Source organism: Echiichthys vipera (assembly GCF_963691815.1).
Source record: "Echiichthys vipera genome assembly, chromosome: X".
NCBI lineage: Eukaryota > Metazoa > Chordata > Actinopteri > Perciformes > Trachinidae > Echiichthys > Echiichthys vipera.
In genome coordinates, this window is record NC_139825.1 from 13,698,648 (window position 1) to 13,718,400 (window position 19,753).

A 19,753-nucleotide genomic window follows, 5' to 3' on the forward strand; every position below is an offset into this window, starting at 1 on the left:
TGTCGTGGCCTTTACCACCCTGCTGGCCAGATGTAACATTCTCCTTAAATGGAAACTGGGGATTAATGTTGGGGTTTTTTGTTTTTGTTCCTGTTTTCTTACTTGAAGTTGATACACTAAACAACTGTTCACACTGTTCAAAAATTCACTAAAAAATGTGTGAAATATAAATAAATAATTAGTAAAGTAAGGTAAAGATTTAAGTTCTATTAAAGAGAGGTGGAGGTGGGGTCCAAATTCTTTGACACATTTAAGCATTTAATAATGTACTTTCCATAGTAACTAAGTACTTTTATAATTTGTGACTCAGTAACTAATTCAGTTACTTTTTGGAAGAAGTAACCAGCAACATATAATTTTACATCTTTTGTGGGGGTTTTGCATCTATTTTTAGACATGTGGTCGTTTAGTATCTCTATGTTGTCGTTTTGCATCCCTATAGTCATTATTTGTCTCTTTGTGGTCATTGTTGATTGTTTTGTGTATACTTGTGATCACTTAGCATCTCTTTGTGTTTTTTTAAGCAACATTGTCGGTCGTGTTCAAATACATTTTACTTCCTTACTTACATGACCCGGGTTGTGTTTATAAATGAGGATGCTGGGTAATGTAGTGCTGTCAGTGTAAACATGTCATGAGTTTAACCGATGAGAAGTAAATTTGACTTGTATCAGTTCAGGATCAGAAACCGGATACAGTCTGTGATGAAGACTCCCCCACAGGTCTCTTCATCCTTTGATGATGAGGGAGGAGATTTGCTGCGGCATTGTGTAGAGGATGAGAGCAAGGAAGAGGGTGAGGATGACGAGGATGATAAAAGCGATGATGTACTTTTTGAACTTCTTCCAGATGAGGAAGATGAAGGTCTTCATCGGGTTGACGAACCAGTTGAAGCTGGTTGAGGGACGACTAGAGGGAGGACAGGAGACAGGTTACAGCGGTTTACTAAACCTGCGATCAAAATCAGCTTTAAAAAAAACTGACATTTTGCTGAATAATCAGTTTATTTCAGTGGAATCCAGTCGGAGAGTCCAAAATGGAGGAAGATAAACAATACCATAACTAACTAAAATGCTTTTCTTCCCAGTAACTCTTTATTGACTGGTGGCAAAAGATTATGTTGGCATTGTACATCTCTGCACAAAAATGTTGATAATTAATGTTTTTGGCCCCCTCTTATGTCTATATGCGACGTACCGAGCATTCAGCTGACCCCACTGTAAAATGATCAACATTATTTTTACACATTCAGAGCAAGTGGAGCAGAGCGGATTTTTTAAAAATGTTGGAGCAGCGCCGTATCTCCTGCTCCAGTTTCTGGACAGATGATGGCGGCCATTTTGCCAGCGGATGGGGGCGAGGAGCTCCGTGTTATGGCGACATGGAAGGAGAGCAGGCGCCATCCGTCTGATACAACACAGCTTTTTTCTGTAGAAAGCGTGGAGTGATATTGAGTGGGTGAGCGGAAATTGCTCTGCCAGAAGTTAAGTAACAATTAAAAAGCCTCAAACTGCACTTAGGGAGGAGGTCAGTGTCGGTTGTGTAAAACACACACATTGGACTTTCACCCCGGAGACCGCTGGTTCATATCTAGCCCCTTGTGAAAGTGAAACAGTGCGACTTCTTTTAACTCAAACACCTATCTTTTCCTAAAAGTAGTAGTAGTAAAAGTTTTGAAAACTAAATTTAAGTGACGTTAATAGTTTTTGTTTGAATTTACAGCATTAATCACGTGACTGCGGAGTGCCAAAATGTTTCTGTGGTATGTGACGAGTAGAGAATGAGAGCAGTTCAGAACAGTTTAGTTGATCCAATAAGGAAGTGCCAAAATTGCAGTTCTCCAAGTGTCCATTAGGGTCAAGTTTCATAATAGACCAGTTTCTCATTGACTCCCATGTTAAACAGCCGTTTTCACAGCATAATTAAACCTGTTTAAGGCCTGGGACAAAAACTGTTCTAGTCTGTATGTTTAGCTCATATCTCCATGACAACAATGACAGGGGGGAATTTTTTTGGACCAGGCTAGTTTTTATTTTATTGGAGGTTAAAGTTTATAAATAATTAGGGGCGTGGCCTCTTGAGTGACAGCTAGCCACTGGTCCTCACTTCTCCTCGGAGGTACACGTCAGCCAGATGGACGTATCTCTCTTCCCCCCAACGTCACATACATGCCCTTTTTTGGTAAGATGAAATGAGGCGGAGTCAAAGTCTGACAAGATGGTGACTCCTGTAGGCGAGTACCATTTGATCAAGGTGAGAGAACGGACCTCGATGTAGATGCTACGTCCATTTTTTATACAGTCTTTGTATGCAACATATCAGTGGTTTGCAGAAACATACAATGCCCATGTTTCATTCTGGCGACCTGTCCCACTTTCTGGTGTCACCAAGCGTTAAAGAAGGAGCGTGTGTGTGTGTTAATGTGAGTGTTTTTGTGTCGTACTTTGGCTTGTCCAGAGGCTCCGGCTCCTTGCGGGCCCGTCCAACAGGGTTTGTCTCCGCTTGCTCTAATGTCACAAGCTGCAGCTCCAACTCCACCTTCCCCTTCACACGCACACGCACACACACACACACACACACACACACACACACACACACACACACACACACACACACACACACACACACACACACACACACACACACACACACACACACACACACACACACACACACACACACAGGAGGAGAGTTAAAGTTAAAGTCAGTGACACGCAGCACTTCCTGTCCAAATGTTTCATATTAAAAGCCTGTCACACACTCTACAACATTACAATAGGCACATTTGCAAGGGGATAATGTGAAAAGTTTATTGCGCTGTTTTAAAATAAACTTTTGACATTAGCAGCATTAGAAGTATTAGTATATTGTTTCTTTTGTACCATTAGCAGATAAGTGTTGCCGCCGCTATCAGTGTACTGGATGTCCTCCTCTTTCATCCTGCTCCTCTTGTCCTTCTTCTTCTTCTTCTTCTTTTTCTTTCCCTTCTTCTTGGCCTCCTCTCTCTCCTTCTCCTCCTTCTCGAAGTCCTTGGCCGTCTTCAGGCGGATCAGCGGCCACCAGCCTTTCATCTTCTTGGCGCGAAAGATGGAGAGTCGAGGGCTGGCCCGATCCTTCGCCAAGTCAATCGTACACTTATTGGACGACTTTGCCGCTCGCACCATGTCGTTGAGCCGTAACTCTATGGAGCCTGAAGGGGGAAGAACAAAAGGAGGAGGATGAGGAATCAGAAGTATTTGGCCTTTAAAGTTCTGAAGTTACGTACAGGGATTTGCCTTGTACTGTATCCACTTCTTTAAATTCATCTATAAAATACACTGTTCATTTCCCATGATGCATCTGCATGATGAATCTATACAAAAAAAAACGCTGAATAAAAAGGCCACTCTGAAATGTTCAACTTAAAGGGTCAGTTCACCCAAATTTAGGAAGTTTCACTGACAGCAGCTCAACAGAGAGTGACAAAAAACAACAGCAAAACAGAAATGATTGGAATTAATTTGTGAGTAAGAACTTTAGTTTGAGAGCCATGGACATCAGTACAGCAACATTATCAAGACAAGGTAAACATGGAGGAATTGTTTACATTACCAGCAAATGAAAGCGCAACTTTATTTACTGTACCTTTCATAGACAAAAAAAAGTAAAAACAAAAATAGAATTTTGCAAGACTAGAAATGATAACAGTAAACAATGAAATGTTAAAAATAAATAAAGGCAAAGGATATGTACAAACATCAATGTATGCAATTTGTATCCGGGTGTCCGTAGCCAACAATGTTATTTTCACCCATTTTTGTTGCCTAAACCTAGCCAAATCTAAAAAAAAAAAAATATCTCAAATTACGTCCCAGGCTGGATTCGAAACATGGTTTCCTGGGTGAAAGGTGGATAAGGGGTCATGTGTAAATAGCCAAATTGCGTGGCAAAGTATTTTATAATTAAAAAATATATATAATATTTCACCCGATTGTGAATAAACACTCCGATAAATCAAAGTCAAAAGAATCCAAAAAATAAAAACTTGGAGTGGATCAGAAAATGGGGAGGCTTCTTGTTAAAATATACAACATGGCAAATTAGAAATAAAGGTAAATGTCTGTCGGTGCGTCTCACCCAGGAAGTCGTTGGCAGCGATGCGGTCGTAGTCCCAGACCTGCAGCGTCAAAACAGCCGGTTGTCGAAACTCGGACTCCTCCAGAGAGAAGAAGGACTCTTTCTTCTTGTAGACCACCTCTTTCTGCGGGACGAGAGGAGATTTACTAGTCTCACTAACAACCAGTTAATTAGAGTTGAATGACATATTCACTGATATCAATCTGGAGTTTGGTACTGTGGGACCATGGGAGTTGTTGTCTTTACCACAATTTAGGGTTGCACTTTTTCCAAAGTCAAATTCAAGCAATTTTCAAGCCTCTCAAGGTGCATATTCATGATTTCCCAGCACCTTACAGCTGTGGTAAACTTCACCTTTGCATACAGCACAAATATCATATTCAGTATACTTATTATTGCACTTGTTCATCACATTAAAGTGAAATTCCAGTGTAAAACCATCCCATGCTCTTTTTAGTCAGGTTAAACTTATCAAATAAGCCTTCGAGACAATTTTTTGCGTGCACTAACAATTAACGGAGAAATCTGGGGCAGGCGCTAACAGTTGCTAACAGCCAAATGTGGCTAACACGGATAAGCTTGGGTGGTGAGTTGAACTTTTTTAACCACTGCAGTGTTAGTGGTCCTGTACTTTTTTATGGCTTTTACATCTTAGAATTGTTTTTGCATTATTAACTAATTATTTTTCATTATTCATTATACTGTTTTTTGTTTTAAGACCTTTGTTGTTGACTTTGAGCTGCATTTTATCATATGAAAGGTACTATATAAATAAAGCATTATTATGATTACTGAGTACATAACTCACGAAAATATATAACATAAGCAGTTTTAGACGTTGCAAAGTGGAAAAGTTCCATATTATACATTAAACTGATCAGTCATTATTGAAAAACAGAACCAGTTTTTGGTTTTAGCTTATCTGATGTGATTTTTTTAATACATTTTTTTTTTGTCTGTCAATTTCAAACCTAATATCTGTTGGTTTTGGACTGTTAGTGAAACAAATAAGACATGTGAATACACCCCCTTGGATTCTGCAAAACTGCTATGCACGGCTTTCACAGTTTTTTTTACATTTCGTCATAAAAATAATGGACACACAAGAGCAAAGGTCAGTATAATCACCAGGATTCATCAGTCATTCAGAGTAATTGTCCAGGTGTCAGTATGAACGGTACGTGTACCTCGGTAGGAAGGTAGTCAAAGCGGAAGATAAATCTCCAGTTGAAATTTCCTTCTCCAGTCAGAGAGTTGAAGTGGACATCAGTCTCCTGTTTGTCTCCCTCCAGTCCTTTTATCCAGCTGCACAGACAACAGAACAAAATAAAACACAGAGCCTTAACAGCCAAGCAATTAACCTAATTAACCGCTCACTTAGCCTAGCCATAGGCATATTAATGGCTCCTTAAATTCAGACAAAAGCATCTTATCATTACTTGCTACAGTAGCTAGCTAATTAAGCTAACGTGAGCTCCATGGGTTAAGGTTACCAGATTTAGTAGTAGTATTTAGTAATAATATTTTTGTCTCTGAAAAACTAAAATGGGGACACGGCCCTTATCATTCATAAAGCAGTTCCTCTCACCATATTTCTCATAAACTGCGAATGAATTGATTAACGATTTATTTTCTTCCTCTGATCAAAGTCGCTGAGATTAAGAACATCCATAAAAGCAGCTGTGATAAACATCAGCCAGACACTTCACCCGAACTAAGGCTTCCTCCTTACCATATCTAATATGTGAAATGTAATATATAAGATTTGGGATAGAGTTTGAAATGGTAATGCCACAGTTCATGTTGAATGACAACCTGGGGTATATGTTTTTAGAAAAGATCTGGTTCTAAGGTGGTGGAATCAGTTTTCCATTAATGTAGGTGGAAAATAGCAAACAGCTACAACCTGGCATGATATATCTCCTCTTGTTGTATAATATTTATGTCTTATTGTGAATGGTCCCTTACTTGAAATAAATCAATTTGAAACAAAAAAATGACAAATGAAAGCCAAAATACCTTACTCCTGATTTACCTGACCCAATGTAAAAATATATTCATTGAATTAATATCTGTATAGTAATAATTTTCTGGTAAATAAAGGCCTATGTGTCTTCACTGGCTTGCCTTAGCCTGTGAAGAATAAAATGCTAAAAAGGCCAGAATGAAATTCTGTCGTTCATCGACATCCAAACAGATGTTTCCCCGTCTTCACCAGAGCCGAACTAAACTGGATATAATATTTAGATTAAAGTGGTAGGCTAATGTGTTAGACTAGCCTACTGGTTACTGAAACAAAGGAGTCAGATTAAAGTGGTAGGCTAACGTGAAACGAGTCGTAATAATAATCCGTCCATGAGTATGTTGACTAACTGATGGCGTATTAAATGTTGTGTCAAGTAACGTTGGAAAAAGTTAAAAAGATAAATCTAAGCTAGTTAGCTGGACATGCTTACGATTTTAGTTAGTTAGTTAGTTAGTTAGTTATTTAGTTAGTTAGTTAGTTAGTTAGTTAGTTAGTTAGTTAGTTAGTTAGTTAGTTAGTTAGTTAGTTTGTTTGTTTGTTTGTTTGTTTGTTTGTTTGTTTGTTTGTTTGTTTGTTTGTTTGTTTGTTTGGTTGGTTGGTTGGTTGGTTGGTTGGTTGGTTGGTTGGTTGGTTGGTTGGTTGGTTGTTCGGTTGGTTGGTTGGTCGGTTGGTTGGTTGGTTGGTTGGTTGGTTGGTTGGTTGGTTGGGTAGGTAGGTAGGTAGTTAGTTAGTTAGTTAGTTTGTTTGTTTGTTTGGTAGACAGGTAGTTCATTAGTTAGTTAGTTAGTTAGTTAGTTAAATAGTTAGTTAGTTAGTTAGTTAGTTAGTTAGTTAGTTAGTTAGTTAGTTAGTTAGTTAGTTAGTTAGTTAGTTAGTTAGTTAGTTAGTTAGTTAGTTTGTTTGTTTGTTTGTTCATTTGTTCGTTGGTTAGTGAGTTAGTTAGGTAGTTAGGTAGATAGTTAGTTAGTTAGTTAGTTAGTTAGTTAGTTAGTTTGTTAATTTGTTCGTTGGTTAGTTAGTTAGTTAGGTAGTTAGGTAATTAGTTACTTAGGTAGTTAGTTAGTTAGTTAGTTAGTTAGTTAGTTAGTTAGTTAGTTAGTTAGTTGGTTAGTTAGTTAGTTGGTTGGGTAAACAGGTAGTTCAATAGTTAGTTAGTTGGTTGGTCAGTAAGTTATTTAGTTAGTTAGTTAGTTAGTTAGTTAGTTAGTTAGTTAGTTAGTTAGTTAGTTAGTTAGTTAGTTAGGTAAACAGGTAGTTCATTAGTTAGTTAGTTAGTTAGTTGGGTAAACAGGTAGCTCATTGGTTGGTTAGTTAGTTAGTTAGTTAGTTCAATAGTTCAATAGTTCAATAGTTAGTTAGTTAGTTCAATAGTTAGTTAGTTAGTTAGTTAGTTAGTTAGTTAGTTAGTTAGTTAGTTAGTTAGTTAGTTAGTTAGTTAGTTAGTTAGTTAGTTAGTTAGTGAGTTAGTTAATTAGTTAGTTAGTTGGTTGGGTAAACAGGTAGTTCAATAGTTAGTTAGTTGGTTGGTCAGTAAGTTAGTTAGTTAGTTAGTTAGTTAGTTAGTTAGTTAGTTAGTTAGTTAGTTAGTTAGTTAGTTAGTTAGTTAGTTAGACAGACAGGTATATAGTTAGCTAGTTAGGTAAACAGGTAGTTCATTAGTTAGTTAGTCGGTCAGTCAGTCAGTCAGTCAGTCAGTCAGTTAGTCAGTTAGTCAGTCAGTCAGTCAGTCAGTCAGTTAGTTAGTTAGTTAGTTAGTTAGTTAGTTGGAGAAAACAAACAGTTTAATCCATTTTGGTTTTGTGTTTTTGGTGACATAGTGAACAGTCGATTACGACCTTGAACTGACCTTTAAGTTTGTTTTATTTCCTTAAGTATCTTCTTCATCCTGTGTGTGCGAGTCTAACCCTTTCACGTAGATGTCGGTTGTTCATACTTTGTTAAGTTAGTTAGTTAGTTAGTTAGGTAGGTAGGTAGGTAGAGAAGTAGTTCATTAGTTAGTTAGTCAGGTAGGTAGGTAGGTAGGTAGTTAATTAGTTAGTTAGTTAGTTAGTTAGTTAGTTAGTTAGTTAGTTAGTTAGTTAGTTGGTTGGGTAAACAGGTAGTTCAATAGTTAGTTAGTTGGTTGGTCAGTAAGTTAGTTAGTTAGTTAGTTAGTTAGTTAGTTAGTTAGTTAGTTAGTTAGTTAAACAGGTAGTTCATTAGTTAGTTAGTTAGTTGGGTAAACAGGTAGCTCATTGGTTGGTTAGTTAGTTAGTTAGTTAGTTAGTTAGTTAGTTCAATAGTTCAATAGTTAGTTAGTTAGTTAGTTAGTTAGTTAGTTAGTTAGTTAGTTAGTTAGTTAGTTAGTTAGTTAGTTAGTTAGTTAGTTAGTTAGTTAGTTAGTTAGTTGGTTGGGTAAACAGGTAGTTCAATAGTTAGTTAGTTAGTTGGTTGGTCAGTAAGTTAGTTAGTTAGTTAGTTAGTTAGTTAGTTAGTTAGTTAGTTAGTTAGTTAGTTAGTTAGTTAGTTAGACAGACAGGTAGATAGTTAGCTAGTTAGGTAAACAGGTAGTTCATTAGTTAGTTAGTCGGTCAGTCAGTCAGTCAGTCAGTCAGTCAGTCAGTCAGTCAGTTAGTCAGTCAGTCAGTCAGTCAGTCAGTCAGTTAGTTAGTTAGTTAGTTAGTTAGTTGGAGAAAACAAACAGTTTAATCCATTTTGGTTTTGTGTTTTTGGTGACATAGTGAACAGTCGATTACGACCTTGAACTGACCTTTAAGTTTGTTTTATTTCCTTAAGTATCTTCTTCATCCTGTGTGTGCGAGTCTAACCCTTTCACGTAGATGTCGGTTGTTCATACTTTGTTAAGTTAGTTAGTTAGTTAGTTAGGTAGGTAGGTAGGTAGAGAAGTAGTTCATTAGTTAGTTAGTCAGGTAGGTAGGTAGGTAGGTAGTTAATTAGTTAGTTAGTTAGTTAGTTAGTTAGTTAGTTAGTTAGTTAGTTAGTTAGTTAGTTGGTTGGGTAAACAGGTAGTTCAATAGTTAGTTAGTTGGTTGGTCAGTTAGTTAGTTAGTTAGTTAGTTAGTTAGTTAGTTAGTTAGTTAGTTAGTTAGTTAGTTAGTTAGTTAGGTAAACAGGTAGTTCATTAGTTAGTTAGTTAGTTAGTTGGGTAAACAGGTAGCTCATTGGTTAGTTAGTTAGTTAGTTAGTTAGTTAGTTAGTTAGTTAGTTAGTTAGTTAGTTAGTTAGTTAGTTAGTTAGTTAGTTGGTTGGGTAAACAGGTAGTTCAATAGTTAGTTAGTTAGTTGGTTGGTCAGTAAGTTAGTTAGTTAGTTAGTTAGTTAGTTAGTTAGTTAGTTAGTTAAACAGGTAGTTCATTAGTTAGTTAGTTAGTTGGTCAGTCAGTTAGTTAGTTAGTTGGGTAAACATGTAGTTCATTAGTTAGTTAGTTGGTTGGTCAGTTAGTTAGTCTGTTAGATAGTTAGTTGGGTAAACAGGTAGTTCATTAGGCAGTTAGTTGGTTGGTTGGACAGTTAGTTAGTTAGTTAGTTAGTTAGTTAGTTAGTTAGTTAGTTAGTTAGTTAGTTAGTTGGTTGGCCAGTTAGTTAGTTAGTTAGTTAGTTAGTTAGTTAGTTAGTTAGTTAGTTAGTTAGTTAGTTAGTTAGTTAGTTAGTTAGTTAGTTAGTTAGTTAGTCAGGTAAACAGGTAGTTAATTAGTTAGATAGTTAGTTGGTAGGTCAGTTATTTCGTTAGTTGGGTAAACAGGTAGTTCTTTAGTTAGTTAGTTGGTTGGTCAGTTAGTTAGTTAGTTAGTTAGTTCGTTAGTTAATCAGGTAAACAGGTAGTTCATTAGTTAGTTAGGTAAACAGGTAGTTCATTAGTTAGTTAGTTGGTTGATCAGTTAGTTAGTTAGTTAGTTAGTTAGTTAGTTAGTTAGTTAGTTAGTTAGTTAGTTAGTTAGTTAGTTAGTTAGTTAGTTAGTTAGTTAGTTAGTTAGTTAGTTAGTTAGTTGGGTAAACAGGTAGTTCAATAGTTAGTTGGTTGGTCAGTAAGTTAGTTAGTGAGTTAGTTAGTTAGGTAAACAGGTAGTTCATTAGTTAGTTAGTTGGGTAAACAGGTAGCTCATTGGCTAGTTAGTTAGTTAGTTAGTTAGTTAGTTAGTTAGTTAGTTAGTTAGTTAGTTAGTTAGTTAGTTAGTTAGTTGGTTGGGTAAACAGGTCGTTCAATAGTTAGTTAGTTGGTTGGTCAGTAAGTTAGTAAGTTAGTTAGTTAGTTAGTTAGTTAGTTAGTTAGTTAGTTAGTTAGTTGGTTGGGTAAACAGGTAGTTCAATAGTTAGTTAGTTGGTTGGTCAGTAAGTTAGTAAGTTAGTTAGTTAGTTAGTTAGTTAGTTAAACAGGTAGTTCATTAGTTAGTTAGTTAGTTAGTTAGTTAGTTAGTTAGTTAGTTAGTTAGTTAGTTAGTTAGTTAGTTTAACAGGTAGTTAATTAGTTAGTTAGTTAGTTAGTTAGTTAGTTAGTTAGTTAGTTAGTTAGTTAGTTAGTTAGTTAGTTGGTTGGGTAAACAGGTAGTTCAATAGTTAGTTAGTTGGTTGGTCAGTAAGTTAGTTAGTTAGTTAGTTAGTTAGTTAGTTAGTTAGTTAGTTAGTTAGTTAGTTAGTTAGTTAAACAGGTAGTTCATTAGTTAGTTAGTTAGTTGGGTAAACAGGTAGCTCATTGGTTGGTTAGTTAGTTAGTTAGTTAGTTAGTTAGTTAGTTCAATAGTTCAATAGTTAGTTAGTTAGTTAGTTAGTTAGTTAGTTAGTTAGTTAGTTAGTTAGTTAGTTAGTTAGTTAGTTGGTTGGGTAAACAGGTAGTTCAATAGTTAGTTAGTTAGTTGGTTGGTCAGTAAGTTAGTTAGTTAGTTAGTTAGTTAGTTAGTTAGTTAGTTAGTTAGTTAGTTAGTTAGTTAGTTAGTTAGTTAGTTAGTTAGTTAGTTAGTTAGACAGACAGGTAGATAGTTAGCTAGTTAGGTAAACAGGTAGTTCATTAGTTAGTTAGTCGGTCAGTCAGTCAGTCAGTCAGTCAGTCAGTCAGTCAGTCAGTCAGTTAGTCAGTCAGTCAGTCAGTCAGTCAGTCAGTTAGTTAGTTAGTTAGTTAGTTAGTTAGTTGGAGAAAACAAACAGTTTAATCCATTTTGGTTTTGTGTTTTTGGTGACATAGTGAACAGTCGATTACGACCTTGAACTGACCTTTAAGTTTGTTTTATTTCCTTAAGTATCTTCTTCATCCTGTGTGTGCGAGTCTAACCCTTTCACGTAGATGTCGGTTGTTCATACTTTGTTAAGTTAGTTAGTTAGTTAGTTAGGTAGGTAGGTAGGTAGAGAAGTAGTTCATTAGTTAGTTAGTCAGGTAGGTAGGTAGGTAGGTAGGTAGTTAATTAGTTAGTTAGTTAGTTAGTTAGTTAGTTAGTTAGTTAGTTAGTTAGTTAGTTAGTTGGTTGGGTAAACAGGTAGTTCAATAGTTAGTTAGTTGGTTGGTCAGTTAGTTAGTTAGTTAGTTAGTTAGTTAGTTAGTTAGTTAGTTAGGTAAACAGGTAGTTCATTAGTTAGTTAGTTAGTTAGTTGGGTAAACAGGTAGCTCATTGGTTAGTTAGTTAGTTAGTTAGTTAGTTAGTTAGTTAGTTAGTTAGTTAGTTAGTTAGTTAGTTGGTTGGGTAAACAGGTAGTTCAATAGTTAGTTAGTTAGTTGGTTGGTCAGTAAGTTAGTTAGTTAGTTAGTTAGTTAGTTAGTTAGTTAGTTAGTTAGTTAGTTAAACAGGTAGTTCATTAGTTAGTTAGTTAGTTGGTCAGTCAGTTAGTTAGTTAGTTGGGTAAACATGTAGTTCATTAGTTAGTTAGTTGGTTGGTCAGTTAGTTAGTCTGTTAGATAGTTAGTTGGGTAAACAGGTAGTTCATTAGGCAGTTAGTTGGTTGGTTGGACAGTTAGTTAGTTAGTTAGTTAGTTAGTTAGTTAGTTAGTTAGTTAGTTAGTTAGTTAGTTAGTTAGTTAGTTAGTTGGTTGGCCAGTTAGTTAGTTAGTTAGTTAGTTAGTTAGTTAGTTAGTTAGTTAGTTAGGTAGTTAGTTAGTTAGTTAGTTAGTTAGTTAGTTAGTTAGTTAGTTAGTTAGTCAGGTAAACAGGTAGTTAATTAGTTAGATAGTTAGTTGGTAGGTCAGTTATTTCGTTAGTTGGGTAAACAGGTAGTTCTTTAGTTAGTTAGTTGGTTGGTCAGTTAGTTAGTTAGTTAGTTAGTTAGTTCGTTAGTTAATCAGGTAAACAGGTAGTTCATTAGTTAGTTAGGTAAACAGGTAGTTCATTAGTTAGTTAGTTGGTTGATCAGTTAGTTAGTTAGTTAGTTAGTTAGTTAGTTAGTTAGTTAGTTAGTTAGTTAGTTAGTTAGTTAGTTAGTTAGTTAGTTAGTTAGTTGGGTAAACAGGTAGTTCAATAGTTAGTTGGTTGGTCAGTAAGTTAGTTAGTGAGTTAGTTAGTTAGGTAAACAGGTAGTTCATTAGTTAGTTAGTTGGGTAAACAGGTAGCTCATTGGCTAGTTAGTTAGTTAGTTAGTTAGTTAGTTAGTTAGTTAGTTAGTTTGTTAGTTAGTTGGTTGGGTAAACAGGTCGTTCAATAGTTAGTTAGTTGGTTGGTCAGTAAGTTAGTAAGTTAGTTAGTTAGTTAGTTAGTTAGTTAGTTAGTTAGTTAGTTAGTTAGTTGGTTGGGTAAACAGGTAGTTCAATAGTTAGTTAGTTGGTTGGTCAGTAAGTTAGTAAGTTAGTTAGTTAGTTAGTTAGTTAGTTAGTTAAACAGGTAGTTCATTAGTTAGTTAGTTAGTTAGTTAGTTAGTTAGTTAGTTAGTTAGTTAGTTAGTTAGTTAGTTAGTTAGTTAGTTAGTTTAACAGGTAGTTCATTAGTTAGTTAGTTGGTTAGTTAGGCACACTGGCAAACAGTTTAATCCAACTGTGACAGTCGATGACCTTTAACTAAAGTGTGAGGTTCTTTTCTCAGTTTGTTTTATTTCCTTAAGTATCTTCTTCATCTTGTGTGTGTGAGTCTAACCCTTTCATGTAGATGTCGGAGGACGGGACTCCAGTGAACGGGTTGACGTCGTCCAGAAACACGTCATCTGTGTTCCAGATGATCACTCGCAGCTCATACCTGTCGACAGTTACATAGATTCTATTTGACTCTACTGTACTTCTTTTCAACTTCACTGTAATATATGTTGTAGGCTATTTTACTCTACTGTATAGATTCTCTACTGTACTCAATGGCGTGTTGACCTACTGTTCAGGTAGGCGGGGCTTGATGTCTACAGGAGGCGGGGCTGGGACATCAGTAGGAAACATGTCCACCCACATATGAAGGAAACCCTAGAACACACAGACATACACACACATTGCGGATGATATGCAGATATACCAGAGGAAGTATCTCACTGTGTAGTTATCGTTTGTTTCGTGGTTACCTGTGGCAGTCCTGGTTTGTCCTGGTTCAGCAAGGACCGGATCTCCACATGCTCTGGAACCAAAGGAATGGCTCCAGAGAGGAACTCGTTCATCTCCCCCCAGCGGTGCAGCACGCTCAGGGCTGCGTGCTCCTCAATCTCTGCCTCATCCTCTGGAGACCGCTGGTTGTTTTTCAGCAGACCTGACAACAACAACAACAACAACAACAACAACAACGCTGTAGAAAACAATACTGTTACAGCTGAGGGACAACAATGGTCTGTTCACTTCCACTTATGTGCAATATTCCCATATTTAATGACACCTCAGAATATAATCTCCTACATCTGACTAACTGCATCTACCTGCCCGTCTTCCTTTACTTCCCTCTTACCTTCAGGTACTGCGTCAGGTGGGATCTTGAAGATTTTGTTGAGGACTTTGACCTCAGATGTTCTGTACTCTGGAGACTGGATGCCGTTCTTCCTGCAGAGCTCAGCCAAAATGGTGGATGGCTTCTTCGCATCACGCCACACATTGTAACCCTCCCTGGAAAAAAATGGTCAAGTAGAACGACACACAGATAGTCTGGTGCACATTTAAACAGGAATTCTACTGACGAAGACATAACACGTACAGTAGTTCTTGTATTACCGGTAATACAATCATTTCTATCGTGTCCTGGTTCCCACGTGTGTGAGTTCTGGTAATAACCAAAGTAACCAATGTTTTGGTTAGGGACGGGAATTGCAAAGATTTTCTTGATTCAAATGCTGGTATCGTTTCTGTGTAACGGTCCGATTCTTTATCAGTTTCCTTATTGGGTCCTGATAATTTTTCTGTGTCGTAAAACACACAATAGAATATTTGTAAATCTATTATTTTTTATTTAGGTTTTCAGGTTTTTGAAAGACTGGACTCCTTTCCGCCATGACTCCTTCTTGTTGTAAGTTTCTAGCAGCTTAGACGCATGAGTTTCACACAAGCATAATAGAGCAGTTTCTCTTTGACTCCCATGTTAAACAGGCCATTTTCACAGCATAATTAAACCTGTTTAAGGCCAGGTACAAAAAAAAACATTCTAGTCTGTATGTATAGGTCACATCTCCATGACAACACTGGGGGGAGTGAATGTTTTTGGACCAGGTTAGTTTTTATTTTATTGCAGGTTAAAGTTTATAAATAATTAGGGGCACACCCTCTTGAGTGAACGCTATCCTCTGGCCCTCACTTCGCCTCTGAGGTATACGTCAGCCAGATGGACGTATCTCCCTCCCCCCAACGTCAATCAGTGCCCTTTTTTGGTAAGATAAAATGAGGAGTCAAAGTCTGACAAGATGGCGACTCCGGTAGGTGAGTAAGGTTGGATCAAGTATTTTATACAGTCTATAGTTTGACATCATTGTTTTGCAATGAAGTGTCAGAAAAACATGACAGCATCAATAAGAGGAACTGATAATCTCATACGATTCTAGTTTCACACAACATGTCACATTTTTTAGACCAATATGTCATACATTGTCATACATTTGGCACTAACATGTGGTAGTTCGAGGACTGTGAAATGTGATGTGGTTGGGGTACTGACGTGTCATAATAAAGGGCCAGACCACAGGAGGCTCTGTGGCGGCTGTAGAACCTGTTCTCCAGGTCGACCCGCGTCTCGCCAATGACGTCATCAGACCCTATAAGATCGTGGTCCATCACTCTGATAACCAACTCTGTCTCCAGCGGGAAAGACACTGTGAATTCAAACACCCTGAAAGACAGACAGACAGACAGACAGACAGACAGAGAGACAGTCAGATGGACAGACAGTCAGACAGACAGAGGGTGTTGCACTGGTACATGTAGACAGACAGGTACTCACTCTCCAAACGTAGGGTTTAGTTGTTTGGGGATGTATCGATCTACGGTGTCCAGAGACTGCTGTCCAGCTCGGACCACCAGATACGGGTCGGCTTTACCATTCGGGTCTGTAGGAGACAGAGTGGTGGCCTGACGGACACACACATCGTGAAAAACAGAAATTAGTTTTTTTCTTGCATGAAAAGGGTTGCTGTTTAGAAGTCAACTCTTGAATGCCTTTAAGGTAGCAACAGATTAAAGTCAGTGTAACAGACATTATATAAAAAGTTGGACGGACAGAGAAACAAGTACCTTGACGATGTAGACCCGGACTAAGACTTTGATCGGTGAGTTTTTGGGGATTCCATTGGTGATCTGACACGTGTCGTCCTCATCTCCTGAATCAATCGGATAAACCAGAAAGGAGCCCTAGGGATGAGGAGTATAATAATAAGCACTTCCCTGCAGAGTAACAGACAGTCAGACAGACAGCTCTCCATCCACAGTACCTTGTATTTTCCCATCAGCCTCTCCTCTTCATCCTCCTCGTCATCCTCAATGCCCGCTTTTCCTTTGTACAGCGGGAAGGTGTGCAGCCAGTCCTGAAACTGACTGAACTCTAACTCCAGGTCACCTCCATACAGCTGAACATACAAACACAAAAAGGGTCAGAATGTAAAGAAAATGTACCACAAATCTATGCTCCCTTTACTTGTCTGTCTGTCTTAATATGGACTGATAATCTGCATTAAACCAATTCTTACCTTTCTGGCATTTTTACACTTTTCTTTTCTAATCTTAAAATGCACCTAATGGTTATAGCAGTCTCCCCATGTAAAAAGGCTAAAGGTCCTTGAGGAAGCAGCAGCGGCCGCGGGTTTGACTACGACCTGCGGCCTTTGCTTCAGTCTCTCCCTCTCTCTCACCCCATTTCCTGTCTGTCCTATCTAATAAAAGGCTTGAAAACTGCCAAACAAAATCTAAAAAATAAAATAAAATGCTCCTTATAAGTGTAAGACACATTCAAATGAAAAAGAAATGCACCAGGTGTTGAATCTCAAAAATATTAAATTCTCATATATTTATGATAAATGTCTGACCAATAATTTAATTCTGTCTGAATAAAATTATTTGCCGAGTTTCCTGCTTGTCTAACGTCGCTCTCCGTTTCACTTGCGCTACTCATGTCGCATTCAAGTGCCATGGGAAGTCTGAAGTTTCTGACCTTCAACTAGGCAAAGTGCACTGGAATGCCTGTCAAAGTGGAACCTCCTGCTAGCTAATGCGGGGTAGGTCGATCCCCCTTGAATTCTCTAGTGCACTTTGCCGAGTTGGAGGTCCGAAACTTCAGACTTCCCATTGCACTTGAATGCAAGATTTCTCTCTCACCACACGTGTCAGGGGAGGAGAACGCATCAGAGGTCAGGCTGGGGGAAGAGGCATGCAAAAAAGGAAAGAATTGCTTTAAACAGAAAACGAAATGCCTTTATGGGTCCACTCAGTTCCTAGTTTCTGAGACTGGCCTGGAAAATGAATGGATTGAAGTCTACTTTTAAGTCAGATTTTATAAAAGTCAGGCCAGTAGTTTTTCTTTAATCCCGTTGCCAGCCGAAAACATAACAGCCTTGGTGGATGTAATTATGCTGTAAAACTAAAACTAGGAGCTAAGAAAGGCCAAAAAGCTACGTAGTGCTGCAGAGTTACCAGAGACACATTGAATTAAATTTTCCTGTGAATCAATCACAGTGACCTCACACCTGTATTGTGGCAATCTTCTTGCGTTTTGGAGGCTCAATCTCCACCACCACAATTTCATCCTCCTCCTCCTCCTCTTCGATGTTCGCCATAGACAGATTCCCTCCATCTAAACCAAACAAGACAATGGACATGGGAGGAATAACTATTTCACATTCTTAAAAAAACTAATAATTCAAAATACCATACACAATTATTTTAACTGAACAAAGTAGGAGATAAAACTGTACCAGTCTCCGCTTGTTCCTCCATCAAGATCGTCTCCTCTTCCTGAATTGCCTGCAAACAGTCAGTATGATTAATTATCATAGTTTTTATTTTCTTTAAAGCTGAAATGTGTAACTTAACACATTATTCACTGTGAAAAAAAAATTTTTTTAAAGATTATTTTTTGGCAGTTTTCAAGCCTTTTATTATATAGGACAGAAAGGAAATGGGGTGATAGAGAGAGGGGGAGACATGCAGCAAAGGGCTGCAGATCACAGTCGAACCCGTGGCCTCTGCCTCGTGGGGCGACTGCTCTAACCACTCAGCTACCACCAGCCACCAAAGAAACCACATTTTAATATGTAGTTTGTTGTTGTTGAAATTTCTAGAGAAGTGGTTATCCGATTGGGTTATGGACACTTCTCTCCTAATAGTTCATGTTTATATTTCTGCAACAGTTTTAACACATTTATTTATTTAGACAAGTTAATACATGTCTCACTATTCTCTCCATCTCCTCCAGTGAAGCGTAGTATTTGGACCACCAATCCAACTCCTCCAACTCAGGTGGCTCCTCTTCTAGCTCCTCAACCTTCTTCAACAGCTTCTTCAGAGGAGCCTGAAGAGGTTCAAGTTTAAACATCAACTCATTTCTTAATCCTTTTATAGTTTAGTTTAGTTTAGTTAATTTACACTACTGTTCAAAAGTTTTAGGCGGGTGTGAAAACAATGTTGTAAACTAAGGATGCTTTCAAGAATGGAAGTGTTAACAGTTTATTTTCATCAATTATCAACATGCAGTGACTGAACAGAAGAGAAATCTAAATCAATTCAATATCTGGTGTGACCACCCTTTGCCTTCAAAACAGCATCAGTTTTTCTCAGTACACTTGCACACAGTTTTTGAAGGAACTCTGCTCGTAGGTTGTTCCAAACATCTTGGGGAACTAACCCCAGATCTTCTGTGGATGTAGGCTTCCTCAAACCCTTCTGTCTCTTCATGTAATCCCAGACAGACTGGAGGGTGTTGAGATCAGGGCTCTGTGGGGCCACACCATCCCTTCCAGGACTTGTTGTTCTTCTTTATGCTGAAGATAGTTCTTAATGACATTAACTGTATGTTTGGGGTCATTGTCCTGCTGCAGAATACATTTGGGGCCAATCACACGCTTCCCTGATGGAATTGCATGATGGGTAAGTATCTGTCTTAATTTCTCAGCATTGAGGACTCCATTAATACTGACCAAACCTCCAGCTCCATTTGCAGAAATGCAGCCCCAAACTTGCAAGGAACCTCCACCATGCTTCACTGTTTCCTGCAGACACTCATTATTGTGCCGCTCTCCAGACCTTCGGCAAAAAACTGCCTTCTGCTGAAGCCAAGTATTTCAAATTTTGACTCCCCAGTCCAGAGACCCTGCTGCCATTTTTCTGTACCCCAGTTCCTATGTTTTTGCGCATAGTTGAGTCTCTTGGCCTTGTTTCCACGTCAGAGGTTCGGCTTTTTGGCTGCAACTCTTCCATGAAGACCACTGCTGTCCAGACTCTTACAGTAGATGGGTGGACCTGGGTCCCACTGGTTTCTGCCAGTTCTGAGCTGATGGCACTGCTGGACATCTTCAGATTTCAAAGGGAAATAAGCTTCATGTGTCTTTCATCTGCTGCACTAAGTTTCCTTGGCCGATCACTGTGACTATGATCCTCAACGTCGCCCGTTTCTTCGTTCTTCTTCAAAAAGTTTGAACAGCACACCTTGAAACCCCAGTCCGCTTTGAAATCTGTGTTTGGAGAGACTTTGCTGATGCAGTATAACTACCTTTTGTCTTGTTGCTGTGCTAAGTCTTGCCATGGTGTTTGACCTGTGACATGAAACTGTCTTACACAACCTCCCCTCAGTAGCCTAAAACCTTTGAACAGTAGTGTACGTTTATAACCCAGAGGAAGACATTAATATACGTACATTAACCAGCTTGATGGGATTGATGGGAATCCTCGACTGTTTAATTGACAGGCCGCTGAGTCCAATACGCTTCACTGACATCAGAGTGTCGATCTTTGCACTCACTGGAGAGACACATGCAGATATTGTGTCAATTATAACTTTAGGAGAGAAGTCAACAGCTAAACCATTGAGCAAAGGTGTGAGAAACATCTAGTGACAGAGCTGCTCAGTTGTTACGGGAAGTTAGAGATTGATTATTGTAAAACTCACTGGATAAATTCAGAACTCTGAATCAATTTGGACCAATTCATCTCTAGAAAAAAAAACACAAACCCCCTTTACCGAGCAAGAGTAAAGAGTAGCCTTCATCCAAGAAAAAATCATATAATTTTCCTGTATGGTTACAAAAATGTGTTTAAAACCCG

General features: G+C 38.0%; 1 protein-coding gene across 1 annotated transcript in view; it reads right to left on the minus strand.

Annotated features, from left to right (window-relative positions):
- Positions 1-728: 728 nt before the first annotated feature.
- Positions 729-19,753, minus strand: part of fer1l4 (fer-1 like family member 4) — a gene marked incomplete at both ends in the record, with an annotated part of 51,671 nt that continues 32,646 nt past the window's right edge. The window contains 17 exons of the mRNA XM_083939531.1: positions 729-909; positions 2,444-2,544; positions 2,883-3,190; positions 4,117-4,240; positions 5,304-5,421; positions 13,188-13,286; positions 13,416-13,501; positions 13,597-13,778; positions 13,971-14,125; positions 15,165-15,335; positions 15,447-15,574; positions 15,737-15,853; positions 15,934-16,068; positions 17,182-17,288; positions 17,410-17,458; positions 17,889-18,005; positions 19,347-19,450. Coding sequence (XP_083795657.1) covers positions 729-909; positions 2,444-2,544; positions 2,883-3,190; positions 4,117-4,240; positions 5,304-5,421; positions 13,188-13,286; positions 13,416-13,501; positions 13,597-13,778; positions 13,971-14,125; positions 15,165-15,335; positions 15,447-15,574; positions 15,737-15,853; positions 15,934-16,068; positions 17,182-17,288; positions 17,410-17,458; positions 17,889-18,005; positions 19,347-19,450 — 2,282 coding nt within the window. The remainder of the gene's footprint in view (positions 910-2,443; positions 2,545-2,882; positions 3,191-4,116; positions 4,241-5,303; positions 5,422-13,187; positions 13,287-13,415; positions 13,502-13,596; positions 13,779-13,970; positions 14,126-15,164; positions 15,336-15,446; positions 15,575-15,736; positions 15,854-15,933; positions 16,069-17,181; positions 17,289-17,409; positions 17,459-17,888; positions 18,006-19,346; positions 19,451-19,753) is intronic.